This window comes from Lepus europaeus, chromosome 5 (genome assembly GCF_033115175.1).
Source record: "Lepus europaeus isolate LE1 chromosome 5, mLepTim1.pri, whole genome shotgun sequence".
Classification (NCBI taxonomy): domain Eukaryota; kingdom Metazoa; phylum Chordata; class Mammalia; order Lagomorpha; family Leporidae; genus Lepus; species Lepus europaeus.
The window spans coordinates 133,124,428-133,147,457 of record NC_084831.1 but is presented as its reverse complement, the minus strand read 5'-3'; the positions used below and the strand labels follow the sequence as shown (position 1 = coordinate 133,147,457).

Here is a 23,030-nt window from a genome sequence, read left to right as displayed (position 1 = left end):
CTCTCTGTCTCTCTCTCTCACTGCCTATAACTCTGTCAAATAAAATAAATAAATAGATAAAAATAAAAGCTTTCAAAAAAATAAGACAATGAGAGTGGTCTTTCTTTCTTTCTTTTTTTGACAGGCAGAGTTAGACCGTGAAAGAGAGATCGCTGTGCTGATCCGTAGCCAGGAGCCAGGTGCTTCCTCCTGGTCTCCCATGTGGGTGCAGGGCCCAAGCACTTGGACCATCCTCCACTGCCCTCCCAGGCCACAGCAGAGAGCTGGACTGGAAGAGGAACAACCAGGACAGAATCTGGTGCCCTGACTGGGACTAGAACCCAGGGTGCCGGTGCCGTAGGCAGAGGATTAGCCTAGTGAGCCACGGTGCTGGCTGAGAGTGGTTTTCTTATGAACTCTAACCCCGTCTTATTCGAGCAGCATTTGAGCTCAGCGCTCTTGGCCTCTCCATAAGCCACCTGACCTAACATCATGGAACACAGTCAGTTCATCCTGTGTGTACCTGATTTATAGAGTTCAGAGTTGACAAGGACTAGTTGGGGTCAAACGAAATTTAATATTGCAGCACGCAGTGGATAGTAACCCACTGCTCAGGCATCACCTGTTGGGACAGCATTGTTTTCTGCCTGCTCTGTATCACTTCTTTGCTCACAGCACCCTGATTTCACTCTGAGGCTCACAGTGCTCGCAGAGTGAACAGGATCGACTCACCTGCTCCTTGGTCAGGATGGCTGGTTCAGGTGTGTGTCCACGAGCCACAGGAGGCCTCTGGAAGCCTCTGCAGGCTTATTTTTCACCCCACAAACGCTCACTGGATTTGCAGGGTGGGATGAGCCTGCTTGAGACTGTGACCAACACAGAGGAAGGCAGAGACCAACACCGTGAGAGGTTCCTACCATTGCTTGGTGACTGTATTTAGGTCTGTCCATGGGTTTCCCAGTTATAGGATGGACCTAGAGGTAAATGGACTGGGGGGGCGGGTGGGGAACTGACACAGAGATCCATAGATAGATATACAAGGGGTCTTCATTAAGGTCATGGAAAATGTGTATGATGAAAAAACCAGAGGCCAGTGCTATGTAGTAGTTTTTGCCTTTGTCTATAGCGCTGGCATCCCATATGGGCGCTGGTTCATGTCCTGGCTGTTTCTCTTCCAATCCAGCTCTCTGCTATGGCCTGGGGAAGCACAGAAGATGGCCCAAGTGTTTGGGCTCCTGCACTTGCCAGAAGAAGCTCCTAGCTCCGGGCTTTGGATCAGCTCAGCTCTGCCTGTTGCAGCCATTTGGGGAGTGAACCAGTGGATGGAAGACCTCTGTCTGTAACTCTACTTCTCAAATAATAAAATCTTAAAAAAAAAAAAAAGAAAGAAAGAAAAAGAAAAAACTATGCCTGGGCTTCAAAATTTTTTGCGCCAAAATAAACTTATCTTTTAATTCAATTTTCCATGACCTTTTAAAAAATATTTATTTATTTATTTATTTATTTATTTATTTATTTATTTATTTTGAAAGTCAGAGTTATATATAGAGCAGTCTTCCATCTGCTGATTCACTCCCCAGATGGCCACAACAGCCAGGGCTGAGCCAGGTCAAAGTCAGGAGCTCCATCTGGGTCTCTCACATGGGTGTTGGAGTCCAAACACTTGGGCCATCTTCTGCTGCTTCCTCCCAGGCAATCAACAAAGATCTGTTTCAGAAGTGGAGTAGCCAGGACTCAAACTGGCGCCCATATGCAATGTTGGCGCTGCCATGGCAGCTTTACCCACTATGCCACAGTGCTAGTCCCGTTTCCTATGAAGTGTTTGAAGTCCCCTTGAGTTAAATTTTTTTTTTCTTTAAATTTATTTGAGGAGCTGAAAGATAGAAGGAGACACACAGACAGAGCTCCCATCCACTGGTCCACTCCCGTTTATAAATGCCTTCAACGACCTGGGCTGGGCCAGGCCAATGTTGGGAGCTGGGAACTCGAGCCAGATCTCCTACGTAGGTGACAGGGACCCACTTACTTGAGCCATCACGGCTCCCTCCCAGGGTCTGCATTAGCAGGAAGCTGGAGTCAGGAACCAGAGTTGGTTACTGAACCAAGGTACTTCGATACGGGATGCAGCCATCTTAGCCACTAAGCCAAACAGCTCTCACTTGCCTAAAAATTTTATTTTTAAATTTGTTGTTTTGGATTTTTGTTTTTAAAGATGTATTTATTTGAAAGGCAGAGTTACGGGGGTGGGGGGGAGAGAGAGAGAGAGACTTCCATGCATTGGTTTCATTCCCCAAATTGCTGCAACAGCTGGAGCCAGGAAGGCTGGGCCAGGCTGAAGCCAGGAGCTTCATCCAGGTCTCCCACACGGGTGGCAGGGGCAGAAGCACCTGCTAGTACCTGGGCCATCTTCTGCTGCGTTCCTAGGCACATTAGCAGGGAGCTGGATAGGAAGTGAAGCTCCTGGGGCCCCAACGGTGCACATACATAGGATGGCAGCGTCACAGGTAGCAGCTCAACTCGGCCCCTTGTTCTAGTTTTCCTGTTGCTGTTTATTTTGCCCATCAACCAGTTTGAGCTGAGTTGTCATCATCAGCAGACTGTCCACATTCTTTCAGCTGTAGTAAACATTTCTTAATCAAAAACACCTCATCAGAAGATGGTGAACTGGCGGCCTTCCCACTCCTTCCTTTAATTGACGTACACTCATATTTATCAAAGGTTTAGTCAACTAATTACGGAGCAAAACCTGCAGCAAACTGGGCTTTGGTTGGGTGACTTCTGCATTCAGAGGGGAGTCTGGAGGGCCCCATGCCTTCTCATGTCACCTGGTTACCTGGCTCCACACACAGCCGAGACAGCATCCCAGCCCCCATTTAAACCCCTCTTCCCGAGGATCCAGACTGGGTGCCTGCTCCTTCTCTGGGAAAAGGAAGCACAAGGTTGGAAATGCAAGCTCAGGGCCGGTGTTGTGGCGCAGCAGGTTAACGCACTGGTCTGAAACGCTGGCATCCCATATGGGCGCCGGTTCGAGACCTGGCTGCCCCACTTCCAATCCAACTCTCTGCTATGGCCTGGGAAGGCAGTATAAGATGGCAGCTCTGGCCGTTGTGCAGCTCTGGCCCAATTGCTCCAATTGGGGAGTGAACCAGTGGATGGAAGACCTCTCTCTCTGCCTCTCCTCTCTCTGTGTAACTCTGACTTTCAAATAAATAAATAAAAATCTTAAAAAAAAAAAAAAAAGAAATGTAAGCTCGATCACAAAGATAGCAGAAGAACAAATCTGTGTTTTTCTGTGTCTTGCTGTTGTGGAAGAATCTGTGTGCTCTTTGGAAGAACAATGGGCCACCCAACGCACACATGAGTTTCTTTAATCCCAAATCTGGGAATCCCGGCATCACTGGTGCAAGTGCAACGCTTAATCACGGTGGCCAGAGAAAGCAGACCCAATAGCAGCGGGGCTGCAGCACCAAGAGGAACAGCCCCTGCTCTGCACGAATTCCTTGGCAAAAGCTCCTCGTGACTAGCAAGCCTTGGAACCGATTCCTGCTCTCTTGCAAAACCCACCAAGTACTGTGACTGACAAGGGGCTAGAGAGATAGAAAGGTATTTTGACACCATCCAGCATCCCCCAGGCATCCTCTTCTTGTCTCTGTTTATTGCTCCTCCAGAAGCAAAATGCAGTCTCATGTGCTTATCTACATTCCCGCTTTCTGTGGCATGCCTTTCTCAAGTAAGGAAAGTGGCCGTGCCCACCACACACTGGCAGTCACCACCTATGCATGATGGTGTGTGTGTGTCTGTGTGTGTGTCTGTGTGTCTGTGTTGTAAAAAACCCAACAATATACACAAATAAACCACATGTATCAACATCTCTGTTGGTAGTATATAGATCTCCAAATAACTACACACATCTCCCAAATTCTGCCACAAATCCAGAGTTTATAATAGCTACGACAGTATCAGTTTCAACCAAGTTACAAATTTGATACAAACTGCAATCCATTTAAAAATCATTTTGAAAAAAATTGTATATCCTAAATATTAACATTCTCCTGTAGTTTAGAAGAAACTAAAGGGGATGAGAAAAATCGAGGTACCAGTGGTGACACAAGGCCTTTTTGTCTGGAAAGACTACTTTTCTGAGGTCAGCGCAGGCTGCTGCCCAATCAATCTTCAGGAAAACAATTACTGCCACTACCAATGAGCACGTAGGAACAGAACAAGGACCAACCCTAAGGAAGCATGTATTTGCATTAGCATCTTCCAGCAGGAGTGTGTGAAGCGAGGAGAGGCTGTGAGTTAAGGAATGGGTTTTCAGGTCCCCCTGCCTTGAAAAACCTCCTACTCTCCAAACAGAATATTGAAGCAAGCTACTCAGTGAGAACAGACCCAAGACCTCAGCTCACTCCCCCTGAGTCGAAGAGAAGAACGTGGGCTTCATTCCAAGGAAAACTTCCCAGGAAAGCTGGGAAGAATTTTTTTCATGGTGCTCTTGGTATCTGCCAGCAAACAACTGACCCACGTTCAAGGGTAACTGCAGGTTCAGAGTTCACCCTGGCAGCATCAGTCGGACAGCCGGTGCCGGCGCTGGACAGGCATTGCTGCTTTGCCTTCAGGACCAGGAAGTGCAGGGTGGAACAGCAAACCTCCACCCTCTCCCTGCCTTCCACAGATGTTCTTGAAGCCTCCTCCAGGGTGGCAGAGGGGTCTGAGCTCAGCCGTCTCCTGTCCTCCGTCAGGACAGGAACAGCTGCTGGTGGTGGCAGCACCCTTCATTTTCCCGTAGTTTCCATAACTATCTCTTCTAGTCCGATGTTCTCAACAGCGGCTGGCCAGTCCACAGCTGCACCGATCTGGAAGGTTGTCTCTGGACTCTTGCTACAGGATCTCCGCACCTTACAGGATCGATATTTCCAGCAGTATCACTTTCTTTTTTTTCTGGCCACTGACAGTTTTGACTTATATTTGAGAACCATACAAATTTTAGAGCAGTAAAAAAAGGCTATAACTACACAAGCAAAACCTGACAAGCTACATCAGAGCTCAGTTTGGAGGTCACCTATATGGAGAGGGAGGATTGAATGGTATCTAGGGTCCCACAGGCTGACCAGAATCCGTGGGGTGTTGGCACCACAGTGAATTGTTTTAAATAAGATTTTCTTCTTTCTCTCTCTCTCCATTTTTTTTTTATTAAAATCTGAGTCCATCAATTGACACACACTAAGCTGATACAGGTCCACTGCCCTCAGATCCATCTCCATCTGTGAGGGATCAGAGAGTGTGGAGGAGAAAAAAAACCTGCCCTGGATCTTTGGGGAAACCAGACTGACACAACCTGCTGCTGCTACCGCTGCTACTGGCGAAGAGATGTCCCCGGCAGCTTCATCCTTGGGCACAAGGAGTTCTTCACATCTTAGTGTCCTGGCCCAGGCTGTCGTCCTGGGAACACAGAAAGGAAGAGTGGATCAGGACGAGGGTTGGGGGATCCTGACATTCAGCACCTCTCCTTGGGGATTCCAGATCAGGCATGGAGAGCAGGAATAACTGTCACAGCTGTGACCATAACGCCATGTGCCTGGCCATGCGTTTTAGCTGCATCAGTTTGTCTCACTCTCACCCACACTCTGTGAGCTAGGCACTTCCATTCACTGTGTTATCAGTAAGGCAATTAAGGCACAGAGAAGTTAAGCGACTTCTCTCTGGTCACACAGCTCCTAAGTGGTGCAGTCAGGATTTAAGCACCAGGACCGGGGCTTGAGCTGTCCTCTGCCAGGTGATACTGCACCTCCCCTCATGCCTGGCTTTCCCTGGCCTCCCTGTCTTGGTCTCTGGCCCGCTCGCTCATCCCCACAATTTCATCTTCCCAAAACACTGCTCAAGATTCTTTGGCAGCATGAAAGTAGCAACAAAGCCGAAAGAGGTGAAAGCACAAGACAGCAGAATGGCTGTTTGCTGCAGCATCCTCTCAGTGCTTCGTGCTAGGAGCCACGCCGGGCCTCAGGCCGCATCTCCATCAGTCCTGCCGCTGAGAAGTGGATGCATGTGTGACTGTATCCACGGTGCACGGTGGTGCGTGATGTGCACCATCCTAGCAGACTACAGGCTGAGGGCAAGCAGTTGTACATGGAGCTGGGGGCTTCTGTCCTTGGGGTTAACAGGGACACGTGGGGGGCAGTGAGAGGATTTCAAGGGGCAGTGAGGGCTGGCCCCAAGCAAGGCTGTGTGAGCAGTCGCAATCGGCAGTGCAGGCAATTCCAGTAGCAGGTGTTTGGGGGACAGGTGAGAGGAGGTGTTGCCTAGTGTGGAATGGTGGCTAGACTGGTCGAGCCCTGGGCCCCAGTAGGGGGCTTCAGGGAGGTGGTAAAGGTTAGGGACATGGGGGAACGAGCAAGATGATATTTGCGGGAAAACGAATGTGGTGTTGCTGTGTAGGGCAGGTCTGGAGGCCAGGCGTTCTGGTGGGAGTGAGTTGTAGAGATAAGAAAGAAAGGCTGGCACTGGTGCTGTGGTCGTGATGGAGAAGGCAGAGGACAGAGCTCGGGGACGGACCGTGAAGTGATGGAGGGAGGAATGCAGGCAGGGCGACCCTGAGAGAACTGAGAAGGAATGAGGACCGAGCACTGAGCCTCTGCCACCTGCCCCGTTCACCGAGAGGGGAGGCAAGAGGAGAGGGCAGAGCCAACACTCAGGGAGTTACAAAGGTGGGCAGAGGACGCTCAAGCTCAGGTCTCACCAGCCGAGGGACGAAAGGACTCCAGTGGTTGAGAAACCAAGGAGAATGACCTGGCAGAGCTCTTGCCTCGTGCGGTCAGGGAGTCGGCCCTTCATGTGAGCACGGCAACGTCTCCGATGTGGTGATGTGATGCTGTCATCCACCCGTCTGCCCTGCACTGCACGGGGTCCTTAAGAGGCTGTTTGAGAAGCTCTTGCCCTCAAAGCACTAGATGTGCACCTTATTTGGTGTTTTCTTCCTAGGGCTACTTTTCTTTATAAACGCCACGGGATGGTGATGGGCAACATGGTAGGAAGTAAACTCATGCCAGCCCTTGCACACATTTGGTACCTTTGGCTTACTTAAGAAACCATCCCCTGCTGTCTCACGATGAACAAATTGGTCCCTCCTCTGCTTCATGCTGCACCCTTAGTGGGCAGAACCCCGTTCATTCTACTGTTGTGTCGTTATTTCTTTATGCCTTGTGTTCACCTTTGGATCCTCCATATCTTTGATATCAAGCACACGAATGCCACCGACCCATCTATTTCTAACGATCAAGGCATAAGATGGGGATTTGCCCAGGGCACTGGGAAACAATTTAGTGGTGTGTGCTGCCTCTGCTGGACCCAGCAAAGAACTGAGCCAGGGGAAGCCTCAAAGGGCCTGCATAGTTCTCCCCAGCAAAAACTTTGGCATTAGTGCTCGAGGCATTTTGATTCGAATCGTGACCAGCTTGAGAGGAACAAATGAAGGCTGGAAGGAACACCCCCCCCCCCCCGATGAAATAAATCATACACGTGTGCAGAGGTGCACTGTAAGCGGCTTATTCGGATACATACAGCAGGTGCTCAATCTGTCATCATTTAAAAAAAAATTTTTTTTGACAGGCAGAGTGGACAGTGAGAGAGACAGAGAGAAAGGTCTTCCTTTTCCATTGGTTCACCCCACAATGGCCTCTGCGGCCGGTGCACCGCGCTGATCCGAAGCCAGGAGCCAGGTGCTTCTCCTGGTCTCCCATGGGGTGCAGGGCCCAAGGACTTGGGCCATCCTCCACTGCACTCCCAGGCCACAGCAGAGAGCTGGACTGGAAGAGGAGCAACCGGGACTAGAACCCGGTGTGCCAGTGTCGCAGGCGGAGGATTAGCCTAGTGAGCTGCAGCGCCAGCCTAATCTGTCATCACTGACTGAGCTCTGTGACCCTGGACAGCTCCTGCCTCCTCCTAGAGCCTCCATTAGTTCCTCTCCACTGAAAACCAGAGGACTGGTCTACATGGCGTCTGCTGTGTGCTTCAGGGATGGTTACAAAGGGAAAAGTGGGGAGAGCTGTGGAGGTGGTAGGGCGCCGGGGAGTAGCAGAAGTGGGAACCACAGGCAGGAGACCACACGGACTCAGTGGCTACAGCCTCAGAAAGGATGAAGGACTTGAGCATGCTCTTGCCTCCTGGGAACTGAATGGAATCTCCGGGCTCCAGAAGATTCTAAATCTGAGGACTGGTTGTTGAGTGTGGAAGGCGTCACGGAAACGGGAAGTATCTTTGCCTAACAGTCCAATCGCAGCAGTGTCAGACACTCCTTCTGCATCTTGGGCACTCATGCTGCTTCCTGCTGTTTCTGACAATGCGAGCACCCTGAGGAGCCCCTCACAAACCCTCAACCCCTCCAATCCCTGCAGTTTTATCATTACAGATGATTTCTTTTGGGTCAGGCAGTTTTCTCTTTGCTTTCACACAACAAATATTTTTTAAAGCACCTACTATGTTCCAGATTCTGTAGTAGGTACTGAAGATGCACTGGGGGGAACGAGTAGAAAAAAGTTTTAAAAAATAAATTAGAGGGGGCTGGTACCGGGGCATAGTAGGCCAAGCTGCCATTTGTAAGCTGTTACCTCAATCAGAGCGTTGGCTTGAGTTCCAGCCACTCTACCACTCTACTTCTAATCCATCTCCCTGCTAATGCACCTGGGAAGGTAGCAGAAGATGGTTCAAGTGCTTGGGCTCCTGCTACTCACATGGGAGACCCAGATGGAATCCCTGGCTCCTGGCTTCAGCTTGGCTCAGTCCTGGCTGTGGCAGCCATTTGGGGAGTGAATGAGCAGATGGAAGTCCTGTCTCTCTCTCTCTCTCTCTCTCTCTCTCTCTCTGTATGTGTGTTTGTGTGTCTCACTTTGCCTTTCAAATAAATAAATAAAACAAGAGAATTCCAAACACTGATATATACTATGATGACAAAGTAGAATAATGGGAGAGAGTAACTGACTGGGTGAGTGGGAATTGCAGACATACAGAGCAAAAGGCCACGTGGTGACCGAGCCAGAGATTGGAGGCCCCCACAATGCCAAGGTAGCTGCCAATCACCGGCAGCTGGAAGAGGGAAGGATGGAATCTAGGGGTGGCAGGCAATCACCAGAACTCAGGGAAAAGGAATTGATTCTCCCTGAGGACCTGCACAGGGACCCAACCAGGCCAGCATTTTCATGTCGAGAGTCCAGGCCTCCAGAGCTGCATGGAAAGTACAGTTCTATTGTTGTAAGACACCAAGTCTATGGGCACTGTCGTAGCAACTCTAGCACAAGAGCTGGGTCATTTTAGAAAAGAGCGGCTGTTGTATAGTTCTGCATACATTCCTATGGACTTACTTCTAAGGGTACAGTTTAAAAACTTGTCATGGGACTCCAAATCCTATTAAAATTGGTGGTAAAAACGCCATCTTAATTGTTAAAGTGATCATATTAAGTGTTAAAGAGAACATATAGATAGTATTAACTGTTAAAGAGATCATATAAATAGGATCAAGTGCTTGGCAATAATAATAGAAAGAATTAAAAAGGAGAGAATGTCCAACATGGGAAGCAGTCCACACAGCAGATTCATAGAATGACAATCGCTTTAAGTAACAACTCTGATCTCAGAATTAGCCCTTAAAGCTTCCTGGTCCAGCTGAAAAGCCCACGAGAACATTTCAGGCATGGAAAGCCAAGACACTGTGGTAAAAAATGTTCTACATGAAGGATCTCTGTGAGTGAGACCCCAGTGGAAAGAAGTGGCCATCCAAGAACAACATACTTTCTCTAAAGAGAGGAGAGAACTTCCACTTTGCTTATGTCCTTGCCCAAATACTAACAGAGTCTGTGGACTCAAAAGTCTTCCATAGCCTAGGCAGCTCATGTCAAAAGCCTCAGGTGATCACTGACATCATACATAAGAGTGTTAATTGTTAAATTAATAACAGGAATCGCTGTGCACTAACTTTCCATGCAGGACCTCTGTCCTCAGAGTTGTATTGAAAGTTAACTGTATAGCTAGTTCTCAAACAGTTTGTGTGTGTGTGTGTGTGTGTGCGTGCACGCAAATTGTTGAAATCTTTACTTAGTATAGAGTTGTCTTCTGTGTACAAAGTTAATTGAAAATCATAATGGAGAATGGGCCTGGCGAGGGGAGAGGGAGGAGGGGGAGAGGTGAGAGTGTGGGTGGGTATGATGGGAAGAATAACTATATTCCTACAGTTGTACTTATGAAATTCGTATTCCTTAAAAAAAAAAAAAAAAAAGAGCAGCTGGTCCAAACCAACAAGCATCTCACCCTCTGGATGCTAGGCAGAAAATGGATTGCAAGGGCAGGAGAAACCAAAGAGGAAGCAGGAAGCCAGGTAAGAGGCTGAGAGACAGGCAGCTGACGGCGGCTTGGGCGATGAATGAATGAATGCACGCATGCGCCGAGAACAAGGGAAGGGAAAGCACTTCCCTTGAGATGTCGAGCCAAGGACTGGCGGGTGGGCCGCTGAGATTTCTCTGGGGGCAACTTCTCAGTCTCTGCAAGGCATTTGCTGCTCCCAAAGCAGGTGGTGGGGGGGAGGACTGTCCAGTTGGTGCAGGCAGGGACAGGAGGGTGGGGACTGAGTTACATCTCCCTCCTTCGGTGCAGCTGGTGTCCCAGGCCTCTGAGTGGAGGGGTGTCACACGAGGCCTCCTCTCGAAAGGCCCAATTCGAACGCCACCTTTGCCTGGAAGCATCCCCAACTTCCACAAACGGCTTCTCCTGCTTTGCCTCTGGCCTCCTAGGAGTGGCTCGTGTCCCCTGTCACATTCTGCTAACGCACCCCAACGAACTGCTGGTGTCACGGGCCACACGGCGAGGGTTCCCACCTCTGGGCCCCTGCACTCAGCAGGCCTCAGCTACCGAGTCCTGCTGCAGCCGTCACTCCACACGCACCCAGAAGTTTCGCTGCCAGTGCTCCGAGGGCAGCAGGCAGCTGCCGAGAGCACCAGACACACTGCCCCTCTTGTCCTGGGGTCCCCTCACCCTGGCGACAGGCTGTCTCAGTGCAGTCCCAGGAGGCAGGAGCCTGGTGCTTTTGTTTCTGCACCCTGGGCTGCTGTGTGCTGGCGCTGAAAGGAGCAGGGCACGTGACAGGCATGCACCGGCCCCGGCACGGCCTTCCCCGCGTGGACAAGCCCGGCCACTTACCTCTTTGTTGGGGACGGCTGGGCCGTCGCTGTGGACCTGGCTGCTGGTCTCCTGCAGGGCATGGCTGGTCCCGGGGCTGCAGCCTGGCTCGGGGACTGCCCCTTCCTCTTGCTTCTCCTGGCCCTTGTCCAGCTTGGGGGTGTCACTGTCTTCCATTCCTCCAGGGGCGCCCTGGGGGACCTCCACCCCTGCAGCTGCCTCTTCTGGCTTCTCATCCTTCAGTCCAGGCTTAGGCTCTGCAGCCCCCGGCTTCTCCCCCTTTCCCTCCGTCTCCTCTTCCGCTGGCTTTGCCTCCATGGGGCTCCCCTGCCCATTCTCGGCCTCTGGGCTGGAGGCTTGGGGTGGTGCGGGGACCGCCGCCCCTGAATTCTGCTCCGCCTTCTCGCACTGTGGGGCCTCCGCCACCGCCCCGTTGTCCTGCTCCTCCTGTTTCTCTGGCCCGCTGCGTGTCCTCCTCAGAGGGGGCCTGTCCCCAGGCCCCAGGGATCCCCCCACTCCCTCTCTGGCAACCCCCTCGCTAGCCGGCAGGGACCCTGGGGCCCTACTCTTGGACGGGAACACCTCATCTCCATTCTCTTCTTTGGTGCCATTCTCTTGAGCCACATCGGTGACCCGCAGGTCTCCAAGGTCCCCACAGTCCGACTGGGACCTTCGGAAACGCCTGGAGGGGGGGCGCCTTTTGATGGAGCCCCTCGTCCGCACCTGGAAGAAGGTGTTCAGGAAAATTAGCTGTAAGAAGAACCAAGGGGGAGGCCTGCCAATCTAAGGCATTGATAGCAAGCCCCATGGGCAGGCGGGCATTTCCTAGGCCAATACTCACTGTGCTGTTTATGGTGGGTTTGGACCCTGTGGGGTGGGGGTCAGCCCACAGAGTGAGTGACAGACCTCTGTCTCCTGGGGCTGCAGATGCTTTCCATCCAGGAAGAAAAAGAGAACTTACAGGGCCCGCATGTTGGCACAGTGGCTAAGGCTTGGACGCCTGAGTCCCACATAACAGTGTCTGAGTTTGAGTCACAGCTCTTGATCTGGCTTCCTGCTAATGTGCACCCTGGCTGATGTGCACCTGCTGATGGCTCAAGTAGTTGGGTCCCTGCCACCCAGGTCAGAGGCCGGGATTCAGTTCCTGCTCCTGGCTTTGGCCGGCCCAGCCCTGGCTGTTGCAGGCATTTGGAGAGTGAGCCAGTAAATGGAAGTTCTCTCTCTCTCTCTCTCTTTCTCTTTTTCTCTCTTTCTCTCTCTCCCAGTCTATCTCTGTCTTGCTGCCTCTCAAATAAAATGAAAAGAAAGAAAATATTTTAAAATGATAACTTATGACTTATTGCCCTATAATATTAGCCAGTTTGGTATATACCTTAGCAACAAGGTATACAATAATTTCAAACATGTAAAGAATGGCTTATAAAGAATCAATTCTGGGGGCCGGCGCTGTGGCATAGCAGGTAAAGCCACCGCCTGCATCTCATTTGGGCACCAGATCAAGACTGGCTGCTCCACTTCCAATCCAGCTCTCTGCTATGGCCTGGGAAAGCAGTAGAAGATGGCCCAAGTCCTTGGCCCTCTGCACCCACATGGGAGACCTGGAAGAAGCTCCTGGCTCCTGGCTTCGGATTAGCACAGCTCCGGCCATTGCAGCCATCTGGAGAGTGAACCAGTGGATGGAAGACCTCTCTCTCTCGCTTTCACTCTCTCTGCCTCTCCTTCTCTCAGTGTGTAACTCTGACTTTCAAATAAATCAATATTTAAAAAGACAAATCTATTCTTCACATGCTCTTTGAGTTTTACCATCCAACAGGTCCCCTCCTAAATTGCAAGCTATTTCCTTTTTGCAGAACTCACGTTTTCATATTTTGAAAATGATGCTTTAACAAAGGTGAACCCAACAGAGCAGAGGGTTTGAGGCTGGCTGATGGCCTTGGCCCTGGAACGGGGACCTCTCCGGGGCTGAACTGGACAGCTGGCTGGTCCAGCGTCCTCCCTGGCCCCAGCTCAGTCCTCCCCACCCTCACCCAGCTGGCTCACGGGAAAGCTCTCAGGTCTGCCACCATCAGAAGCTGCCCTGAGGGCGTTTGCAGGGAATGACTGCAGCCTCTCAGAACTGAGCCTTCTCTTGGCTCACTGCAGTTGTTGAGCAGTGCGAAGCACGTGTTGTGTCAGGCCCAGCTCGACTGCGGGGGTGGGTCCTTTAACAACTTCAATGACATTTCACCTCATTTCCCCACTGATTTCCATTTAGTTATTTGTCCAGCCAGGTAAATCTCAGAGGTTGGGAATAAACATTTGGAGTGGTAGGACTTCCCAGGCTTTTCCTGAGACCACCATGAGGCTAGCTCTGCAGGTGTCAGAGGCCCTGACCCTCATAGCGGCAGGTTCAGAAGGCATTGTGGGGGCCCGCGCTGTGGCGGAGTGGGTAAAGCCACCACCTGCAGGCCGGCATCCCATATGGGCACTGGTTCGAGTCCCGGCTGCTCCACTTCTGATGAAGCTCCCTGCCATGGCCTGGGAAATCGGTGGAGGATGACCCAGAGGAAGCTCCTGGTTCCTGGCTTTGGATCAGCCCAGCTCCTGCCATTGTGGCCATTTGGGGAGTGAACCAGTGGATGGAAGATTCTCTCTCTCTTTGCCTCTCTGCCTTTCCTCTCTAACTCTGCCTTTCAAATAAATAAAAAATAAATATTTTTTTAAAAAGCAAGCAAGCATCATGCCCACTCCCTTGCTACAGTCAGAGGCCTCAGGCCTCCGTGTGTGGCCGGGTAGCAGCCCCTCTGTTCTTCCGCTACTCCCTCTGAGCACTCCGACAGAAGACTGTGCTGTCCGTCGACTCCTGTCTGCCTTCGAGGTCTCCAGGCAGTAGGCCAAGCTTGCCTCACGGCCTCCTTATCACCAATGTGTTTCTTGGGGCTCTACCTATTCCTACACATCTGTTTTGCTGGGTTTCCTGGAATGACCTAGAAGATCTCATTTCTCCACCTTTAATTCCAAAGTCACATGTTGCATTCCATGGTCCTGACCCCTTCTATCAGCCCCCGCCTGGCTGTGGTCCACATTTGCTGAAGCCCTGTTTAGACTGCATGGAGTGGTGCTCTGATTTTACCTCCTCCTGGTAGTGCATCTGGCTACCTGATGGAAAGGTTTGCACCAAGGATTGGGTGGTACCCACAGAAATGAGCCCTAACATGTGTCTTTCCACACACGGAACAGTCTGGATGTTCTTTTATTTTTATTGATTTTCCAATGCAACATTCAGATGTTTATTTTTATAAGCTTTATAGAAAGTTTTAAAAAATGATTTATTTATTTATTTTGAAAGGCAGAGTTACAGAGAGAGAGGGAGAGGCAGAGAGAAAGGTCTTCCATCCACTGGTTCACTTCCCAAATGACCATAACAGTTGGGGCTGGAGCCAGGAGCTTCTTCCAGGTCTCCCACATGGGTGTAGGGGCCCAAGGACTTGAGCCATACACTCTGCTGCTTTCCCAGGCACATTAGCAGGGTGCTGGATTGGAAGTGGAGCGTGGGATGCTGGCACTGCAGACGGCGGCTTTACCCAATACACCACGGCACCGACCCCTGGATGTTGAGTGAGCTGAAGTAGGAATGGCTGGGGTCCATCCTGGGCCACGCTCCCATTGGGCCAGAAGAGGGCGATCTGGTGCTCCAGGGACCCTGCCCACTTTTCCAGGTGAGCCACCGACCAACCCTTTAGCTTTTGTTGGCAGCTTGTGCCATTTCTCATCTGTGCAGCTAAGATCAGCTAGAATTCTCACCCCTCTCTCCATAGAGGGCACAGCCCTGTATCCCCCAAACCTGCCACTGGAGCTAATGGTGCAGAAACAGGGCCAGGAGATGAGAGAGGCAGGCCTGGTGGGGCAGTGACCTCAGCTCCGGAATCATTCGCGAAGGAGAAGAGAAATTTCCCTTCTGTTGAAAAACCGACTCTGCCAACAGCTCCACACCTCTTTGCCCTTCCTCCAGGGCAACAGGTTGGAGAAAATTATTGGGGCCGGCGCTGTGGCATTGCAGGTAAAGCCCCTGTCTGCAGTGCCAGCATCCCATATGGGTGCTGGTTCGAATCCCAGCTGCTCCACTTCCGATCTAGCTCTCTGCTGTGACCTGGGAAAGCAGTAGAAGATGGCCCAAGTCCTTGAGCCCCTGCACCTGTGTGGGAGACCCAGCAGAAGCTCCTGGCTCCTGGCTTTGGATTGGCTCAGCTCTGGCCATCTGGGGAGTGAACCAGCGGATGGAAGAACTCTCTCTCTGTCTCTCCTTCTCCTTCTCTGTGTAACTCTAGCAGTCAAATAAATAAATATTTAAAAGAAAAGAAAAGAAAAGAAAAGAAAATTCCAGGAGTCTGCGGCACTTGGCACCCACAACGTACCTTATTGTAACAGGGCAGATGGCTGCCTTCAGGAGGCTGGTCGAAGCTGACAGGGACCTCCTCTGCCTCGCTGCCCCGAGACCGCACGCCAGGACTGCTGGGCGTGGAAGGTGGGCTGTGAAATGGCGACACCATGGCCTTGAACCCAGGACTCTTGGGTGAGGCGCCAGGCAGCAGGGCTGCTGGGTCAAAGGTTAAGTTGGCCTGTGGAGAAAAGATGAGGAGTTTCAAGTCAGGGAGCAGAGGGGAGTGTCAGATTTAGCTTGTTGGTTACCTGGACACAGATCTGGTGGAAGCCGGGTCCCATGAGGCTTTTCGTGTGATGTCTCAACCAGTTATCCATTGCCACACCAGGTCCCGCTCCAGGAGGCACTGCCTACTCAGTCTCTCTCCTCCTGCCTGCCTCGCCACAGGCTGCCCTCCAGAAAGCTCAGGTAGCGCTATTGTGGATCCAGGAAGAAGCCCTGGAACAGCTCTAACTTTGCAGACAAAGTGGCCAGAACAGCACCTGCCAGCAGCCCCTGCAGCCCCAGGATCTCAGAGGAAGTCCCAGACTCACCAGAGTCAAGAGCAGCAGTTACTGCTTACCCGGTGCCTGCTACTTGCTGGGCCTATGCAGTGTTCCCTTTGCAACAACCCCGCACGTTCCGGTGTATTCTCATTGCCCCAATCAGGAGAGTGGCTCAGGCACCTGCCCCGAGATGCACGCCAGGCCCCTGTGTCCCTCGCGCCTCCAGGGAGCAGGTTCTCTCCGCAAACCCTGCCCAGCTCTCCCAGAAGGAGGGTGGCAGAAGAAATGCAGTATATGCCAGCACTTGGGACACCACAGGGCAAGTGAGACCCCGCCCCAATACACCCGAGGGTAATCAAAGGGGAGAGTTAGTCCAAAGTGACCACAGCCTTGGGGAGTTCTGGGTTTGGGAGGGCAGGAGGCGAGTGGTATGGATCTATCCCATTGCCTTGGGGCAGGTGGAAGCGGAAGGTGGCCCTGGAGGCACTGTGCATGAGCATCCCGGACGCTCTTTAGCGCCCTCTAGCGGCGCACCTCCACTCCTGCCCCCTGCATTTCCCAGCCGCTGCACAGTTCCTGCGGGTCCTGGAGTCGGATCAGGAGAGACAGCACTGAGACCTCGCCCAGAACGGCTGGCGCGTGAGAAGTGCGTGGCTTTTCTACGTCGTCGACAGACCTGACTCTGATATCGAGTCTTTCACTTAATAGCTGCTGTGTGGCCTCAGGCAAGTCCGACGGCCTGAGTCCTGGGTTCCTAGCTTGACCTCCAAAGTCCGTTCTACCTGGTTCTCTTCACTCTTTCCTGCAGCTCCTCACCTCGCACTCCACACTCACACCCTCTCCCTTCCCCCCACGACTCTGGATCCTGGGAATGCCCATGTATACTCCAGGACTTGCAGACTATAAAACATTAAACAGGTGGAGGAGGGTATTAGGTTTTTATTGTGCGCTTAAGAAAGAACCCACGAGACGGACAAGCCTGAGTCAGGGGCACCCTGATCCTACTCCAAGGAAGGAAGTGTTGCCCAAGTCCAGAGTTGAACATAAAGCCAATGCAGATCTCTTAGAAAACCAAGTCGTGGTGAGAATTAAATACATAAAATATGCAAGTCAAGTGCAGTGCTAGGGACCCAGGAATGCCAGAAAGCATCAAATGGCGAGGGTCAAGGGAAGGGTCTGGGCCGCAGCTGCTGGGGCGGCTCCAAGCTTCCTGCACGGGGCTGTCTGTGGGCGGCACACAAGTGGTTGTGTCCCCCCCACCCCGGAAGAATCATGAATGGCTGCCAAAGGAAATGAGCCCAAGACCACAGGGTACAGAACACCGGGCACCAAGTTTTGGCGCTAGGATGGGGGTCGAGGTGGGCTACGGGGATGGTGGGGTGGGGGGTCCTGGCTACACCCCCATCAACCGGCAGCCAGGAGGGATGCTGGAGTTTCGGGGTCCTTCTGAGAGACCCCTGTTGTGTAGATGGGTGGCCTGCAGCCCTCTGTCCTCCTGGCAGCCAGGAGAGGAGGCAGGGCTTCTCGGGATGAATTAAACTTCCAGGGAGACCCGCAGAGCTCTCCTGGGTGCACGGGGCAGGCTCAGAGCTCTCGGAGACCCACAGGGCAGGCTCGTGGGCAGAGGCCAGGGGTGTTCTCCTTAGCGTCCCATGCTTGGGCTCTCCCTGAGCTAATTACAGAGGATGTGGCTCTTGGCTTGGTGGCCCTAATAGGTTCAGAAAGGTAGGCGATGAGCCCATTCTATTGGCTGTGCATGGATGGATGGCTATGGCGTATGAGACTGGGTCTGGACAGAGGCTGCAGGGAGAGCAGGAGCCTCCCCCACAGGCCCCGCGGGAGGCATCACGCCTAGCCCTTCTTAACGCTTCAGCTCGTGCAGTTCCTACCCTGGGAGTACCTTCCTTCCCACCCCCACCTCCACCCCTACCCCAGTCACCACCCTCATGGACTGATGCAGGGAGCAGGGGCTTCACACAGCCCTGGAGAGTGGCTCCTGCTCACTCATCTCTGTTTCTGCTCTGAAGTTCTAGACCTGAGTTTCTCACCCCGGGATGGGGGCGGGGATGATTGCGCCCCCTGCTGGAGAGTGCTGCTGGTACCCAGCGAGTGGGACCAGGGCAGCCTGTGATGAGCAGGCACTCCCTGCATCAGAGCGGCCAGCTCCAACAGAGCCAAGGTGGAGAATTCCTGGACTGCGGGGGAGAGGCATTGGGCCAGCAGCACACACAGCTGAGGTCTCTGGTGTTTACTTGTATGCGTCTTTCTTTGTATCAGGAGCGGAAATGTGGCGTCCCCTCACAGGATCATGAGCTCAAGGGCAGTGTCTTCTGCTTCATAGGACACGCCCAGGGGCCACCCAGCCCTGGGCACACAGGGTGATAGATGGAGAGGCAGGGCTGCGGGCACTCCAACCACGGCATTTGGCCATTCGGGTGCAGTATGCAGTGAGAGCTGAAGTCCAGCCCCGTGTGTAGGGCTGAGATGTTTGGGGGCAGCAGGCAGGCTTTGGGGAACAGGGCTGGGCTGTTCCTGGAGTGTTTCTTGCAACCATAACGGCCTGTCCCTTAAGACTCACGAGATGTCGTTTTATCCACCAGTCACTGGGTGGTAACCTGAGCCAGTCACCTTATGTGAGATCTCTGTCCCCAGGTGAAGGCTGTGAGCGCCTCATCCTTTGGGACAATCACATCAGCCCGGCTCTCCTCCGGGGCCAACTGCCCCTGTGACACACAGGGCAACCCCTAGGAGTCCCAGAGACAGGCAGATTTCAGATAAGAGGTGGAGCTGGATAAGAGGTAGCAACGCATTCTCTGCTTACCTGAAGCTTCTCGATCAGAGGTGAGCTCTTCACCTTGACTTTAGGAGGGTGGCTGGCATTGGGTGGCGATTTCTACAGAGTAAATGGACCAAAACAAGCAGATGAGCCAGGCGTAGGCAGCTGGGTTCTGGCTGGAGCCCAGAACCCCAGGCAAGAAGAAGGGGGTGGGCGGGAATTTGGTGTAGCTCCCAAGCCCACTGACGTCATCGGGGCTTGGGTGAGGTGGCCCCCTCCTCGCCCTCCCTCATCTCACCGGGAGCTGCAGATCAGAGCAGCCAGGGCAGGCATCCAAGAGCCAGGAGCCCTCCCAGCCCGGCAAGAGCGACTTCCTTGTTATGGCAAGGGAACCTACGTCTGCAGGGGGCAGGGTCTTCACCTCCGGCTCTTCAACAATCGGAGGGGGCTGAGTGACAGGGGCCCAAACACTTGGGCCGTCCTCCTCTGCTTTTCCCAGGTTGTTAGCAGAGAGCTGGATGGGAAGTGGAGCGGCTGGGACATGAACCGGTGCCCATATGGGATGCCGGCACTGCAGGCAGAGGTTTCACCTGCTACGCCAGAACGCTGGCGCTGGCTCCGTGCTCTGTTTGAATACTGAGAATAATGATGATGTGACTGTGCGGAAGGAGGGGACAATCCCACACTGATGGATTGCATGTTATTGGAAGAGCCAAGGCAGAGGAGGGATCGTCCTACAGTTTGGAGCCTAGTAAGTCACCCGCACCTTCTTCCCAGATTCTAATTTTCCTGAACCTTAAACAGTTCCAAAATAACTGCTCACGCAGTTCCTGAAAGTGGCAGTAGGTGGCAGCATTTCCTTTATGGTAGGGGAAAACGGAGCTGCCATCCCTGTGTGTGTATAGGTGTATTTCTATGACAGTCCTAGAAAGCCCCACAGTGAGTAGAAAAAATGCACCTGATTTTCCAGATGGGGGTGTTTTGCAGCCCTTTTCTGAGTGGATGAGGCATGAAACACTACAGAGAGAAGTAACCAGGGTCACTGCAGGAGGACACAGCCGTTAGCAGGTGCTGCCCGGGCACCTGGCCCTGTGTCCCAGCGGGCCTAGGGAGCAGCAGGGATAAGAAGGGATGCCACGTCCCTTCCCAGCACTGGGCTAGGACCCAGGTGTGGCCTGACTTGGGTCCTTCCCGCAGGGCCCCCTGGATTCCAGTGTTAGGGCTGCTGCGGGGTGCACAACTAGGGCACAGAAGGAGCAGAGTGGCCAGCAGCCTCCATGCAGCACTGGACTGGGGCTGGGCCAGGCTGAAGCCAGGAGCCAGGAGCTTCATCCAGATCTCCTGCGTGGGTGCAGGGGCCCAAGCACGGGGGCCATCCTCCACTGCCTTCCCACGTGCATCAACAGGAAGCACTGGATTGGAAGTGGAACAGCCGGGACTCAAAGCAGCATCCCCACGGAATGCCAGGCCTGCAGGTTGGGGCTTTAACCCCCTGTACCACATAGCATTCTTCCTGTGAGCAAGCAGCCTGCCAATCCAGGCAGGACTCAGTCGGAAGCCACCGCCACCCCAGCTCCCGAGACAGATGTTTGGAGCAGCTGTTGAGACGCCTCTTGGGACACCCTTATTCTATACTGGAGTATCTAAGTTCAAGTCCTCACTCCCCAGCTACTGATCCCCCTTCTTGGTAAAGTGCACCTTTGAAGGGAGCAGGTGATGGCTCAAGTACTCAGGTCCCTGACACCCACCAAGGAGACCTGGATGGAGCTCCTGGCTCTTGGTTTCAGCCTGGCCCAGCCCTGGATGTTGCATGCATTTGAGGAATGAACCAGATCTCCCTTTGTCAGTCTCTGTCTTCCTGATTCTCAAAAGTTAAAAAAAAAAAAAAAAAAAAAAAAAAAAAGCACATAAACCCCACCCTGCTGTTCCTTCACTCTTTGGTCACTGGGTGCCAGGTAGCTGCTGGGTGGTGCACCCTGCATCCCACTCCGTAACTCTGTCTCTGTGGATCCCCTGGAATGGTGGTCAGAACAACCCTGACTCGTTGTGCTTTTATTCCAGGGAATAAAACTTCCCCAAGCAGACTACATGACCTGTTTGGCTGGTGTTCCTGTCTTCATTTATAAATAAGGAAAGGGACCCACTGTGGGGCAGTGACTTCTCCCAGGCCACGCCTGGGGGATGGGGGTTGGAGACGGCCTCACATGAGGCTTCCGGCGGCCACAGCTTCAACCTGTTGCATGGCAGCTGAGACACCCGGCCAGCGGGGCAGGCTTTCCAGGAGAGGCTGACCCCCTGCAAAGAGAACTTGGTGGGATGCACGTGAGCCCTGGCTGGAAACCTCACGCAGCCACAGACCTGTGCTGGTAGTGCTGGACGACACCGAACCAAAACACTTGTGTTTTCAACTGTGGCCCTGGGGACTCTCTCCCAGGATAAGCCCCGTGCTTGGTGGGAGAGGGCAGAGCAGCTGGGCTCCAGACCGGATCAGGATCAACTGACTTTCTGCTTGAGCTGATGGGCACCTTGGAAAACCACTGTGCTACTTGATAGATGCCAAAACGGAGGCAGGAAGTGGCGTGCCTGCGTCCACGCAGGCATCCAGCGTGGGTCCCCAGGGAGGAAGGGTTGATGTGGCACTCAGGAGCTGAGCTGTCTTTGGCTTGCCTGCTCTGGTTCAGGGCTGGCCTCTCAGGCTGGCGAGAGAACATGCAGATTCGTCCCTGTTATGGACTTGACAGTGGTCAGGGTGTGTGGGCCGCGGGGACAGGGCTCTCACGGCCACAATCAGATAAATGAGCTTAGGTGAGTATGCAGGCTGGGAATCTATTACTGTCTACGATCTGTGATTCCAGACTCTTTATGATGTTGGTAGCATTAGCTATTTATATCCAAGGCCAGCAAGGGCTCTGATTTCTTCCAATGATCCAGAACAACCTCTCCAGCCGTTACAAAGACACGGTGGAACACGAGGGTCTCCTACGTCACTGTCCACTGTCAGCACAGCCCGTCTTTCCAGGGCCTTCTCCATCCCTTATTCCAAGGTCATCTTGATCACAACTTTCTTCACTCCTGAATCTGGTGTGCTCCATTCATTCTCTTTGCAGAAATTCCCAGGTGATGGTGCTTTCTAAACACCATCAGTCAACCACATTTGGTGACCCAGTGTCCTTGACCAATCCTAAGAGAGCAGGGCGGGGCCTAGTTTCCAAAGGGAGGGATTAGGGGCGGAGACTTGTCCTGGCATCTGAGCTGGAGAGAGAATCTAACCTGCACAGTGACCTTGGAGCCTCTTCCTACAACAAGGGGGCAGAAGACCCACAGTCCTGCCCGCACTTACCTGCTCGCCATTCTGGCCCAGCTCTACCCTGGGGGGGAACAGGGGCAGGGAGCAGGGCGGTTTCCTTCTTGTTGGTTTACTGGCTGGTGTCTAGAGGGAGGGTGACGGACAGACACACAGAGAGAAAGAGAGAGCTGATCAGGCCACAGGGAGGAAGAAGTGGTGGGAATGGCGTTAGGCGAGTGTGGGGGTGTCTGGAGAACAGAGTGGAGGGAGGGGATGGTGTGGCTTGGGGACTGCCGCTAGGTAAATGAGCGCCACCTAACGGCCAGTCCATTACGACTGCCGGCTCCTCTCTCCCATTTCCTTTCCTGTTGGAGCACCCCTTTTTACTTGCAAGCCATGGACCAAAGCCATCGCAAAATGACCTCCACAGCGGGCCTGCAGGCAGTGCCATCTCCTTTCTCCTCTGTGCCATGTCTGCGATGTCTAGAAACTCTGGGGACGCAGGTGCAGGGGCGTGCACCTCGAGCAGCGAGCGGGCCAGCTCTCACTCTTCAGGAATCCGCTGGTCCCTGGGCGCCTTTCCTTCCTGGCCCTCGGTTCTCCGTCTGAGTGTGCTTCCCCTCAAGTCCCCTCTCCTTTCTCCAGGCTCCGATCTTGAGAGTGCCCGGCCCTGCTTGCTGCTGACTCCTAGGCTACAGGCAGGAGCTGGGCATGGGGACCTCTTGTTTCTGAGCCAACCCAGGCCTGGTGCAGCTGGGCAAGACCTAAGCCTGTGTGAGTGGGTGATGGAGAGGAAACTGAAGCCATCGCCCATCTCTGAGGGCCGGTCTTTCTGCTCAGCCCGGTCCTTGGACTTGGCGCACTCCCAGGGACCCTCCCTCGCTTTGCTTCCTAATTTGGTCATGACCAAGCCTCTTCCCTCTGTCT

General features: G+C 53.0%; 1 protein-coding gene across 2 annotated transcripts in view; it reads right to left on the bottom strand.

Annotated features, from left to right (window-relative positions):
• Positions 1–4,610: 4,610 nt before the first annotated feature.
• RCSD1 (RCSD domain containing 1) overlaps positions 4,611–23,030 on the bottom strand; it is a 70,403-nt gene continuing 51,983 nt past the window's right edge. Inside the window, exons 3-7 of one of the 2 annotated variants that reach the window (XM_062193766.1) lie at positions 22,158–22,247; positions 18,863–18,934; positions 15,531–15,734; positions 11,158–11,859; positions 4,611–5,418 (exon numbers count right to left, since the gene is read on the bottom strand). In XM_062193766.1, coding sequence (XP_062049750.1) covers positions 5,386–5,418; positions 11,158–11,859; positions 15,531–15,734; positions 18,863–18,934; positions 22,158–22,247 — 1,101 coding nt within the window. In that variant the 3' untranslated portion in view covers positions 4,611–5,385. The remainder of the gene's footprint in view (positions 5,419–11,157; positions 11,860–15,530; positions 15,735–18,862; positions 18,935–22,157; positions 22,248–23,030) is intronic. The other variant, XM_062193768.1, reaches the window with a different exon arrangement.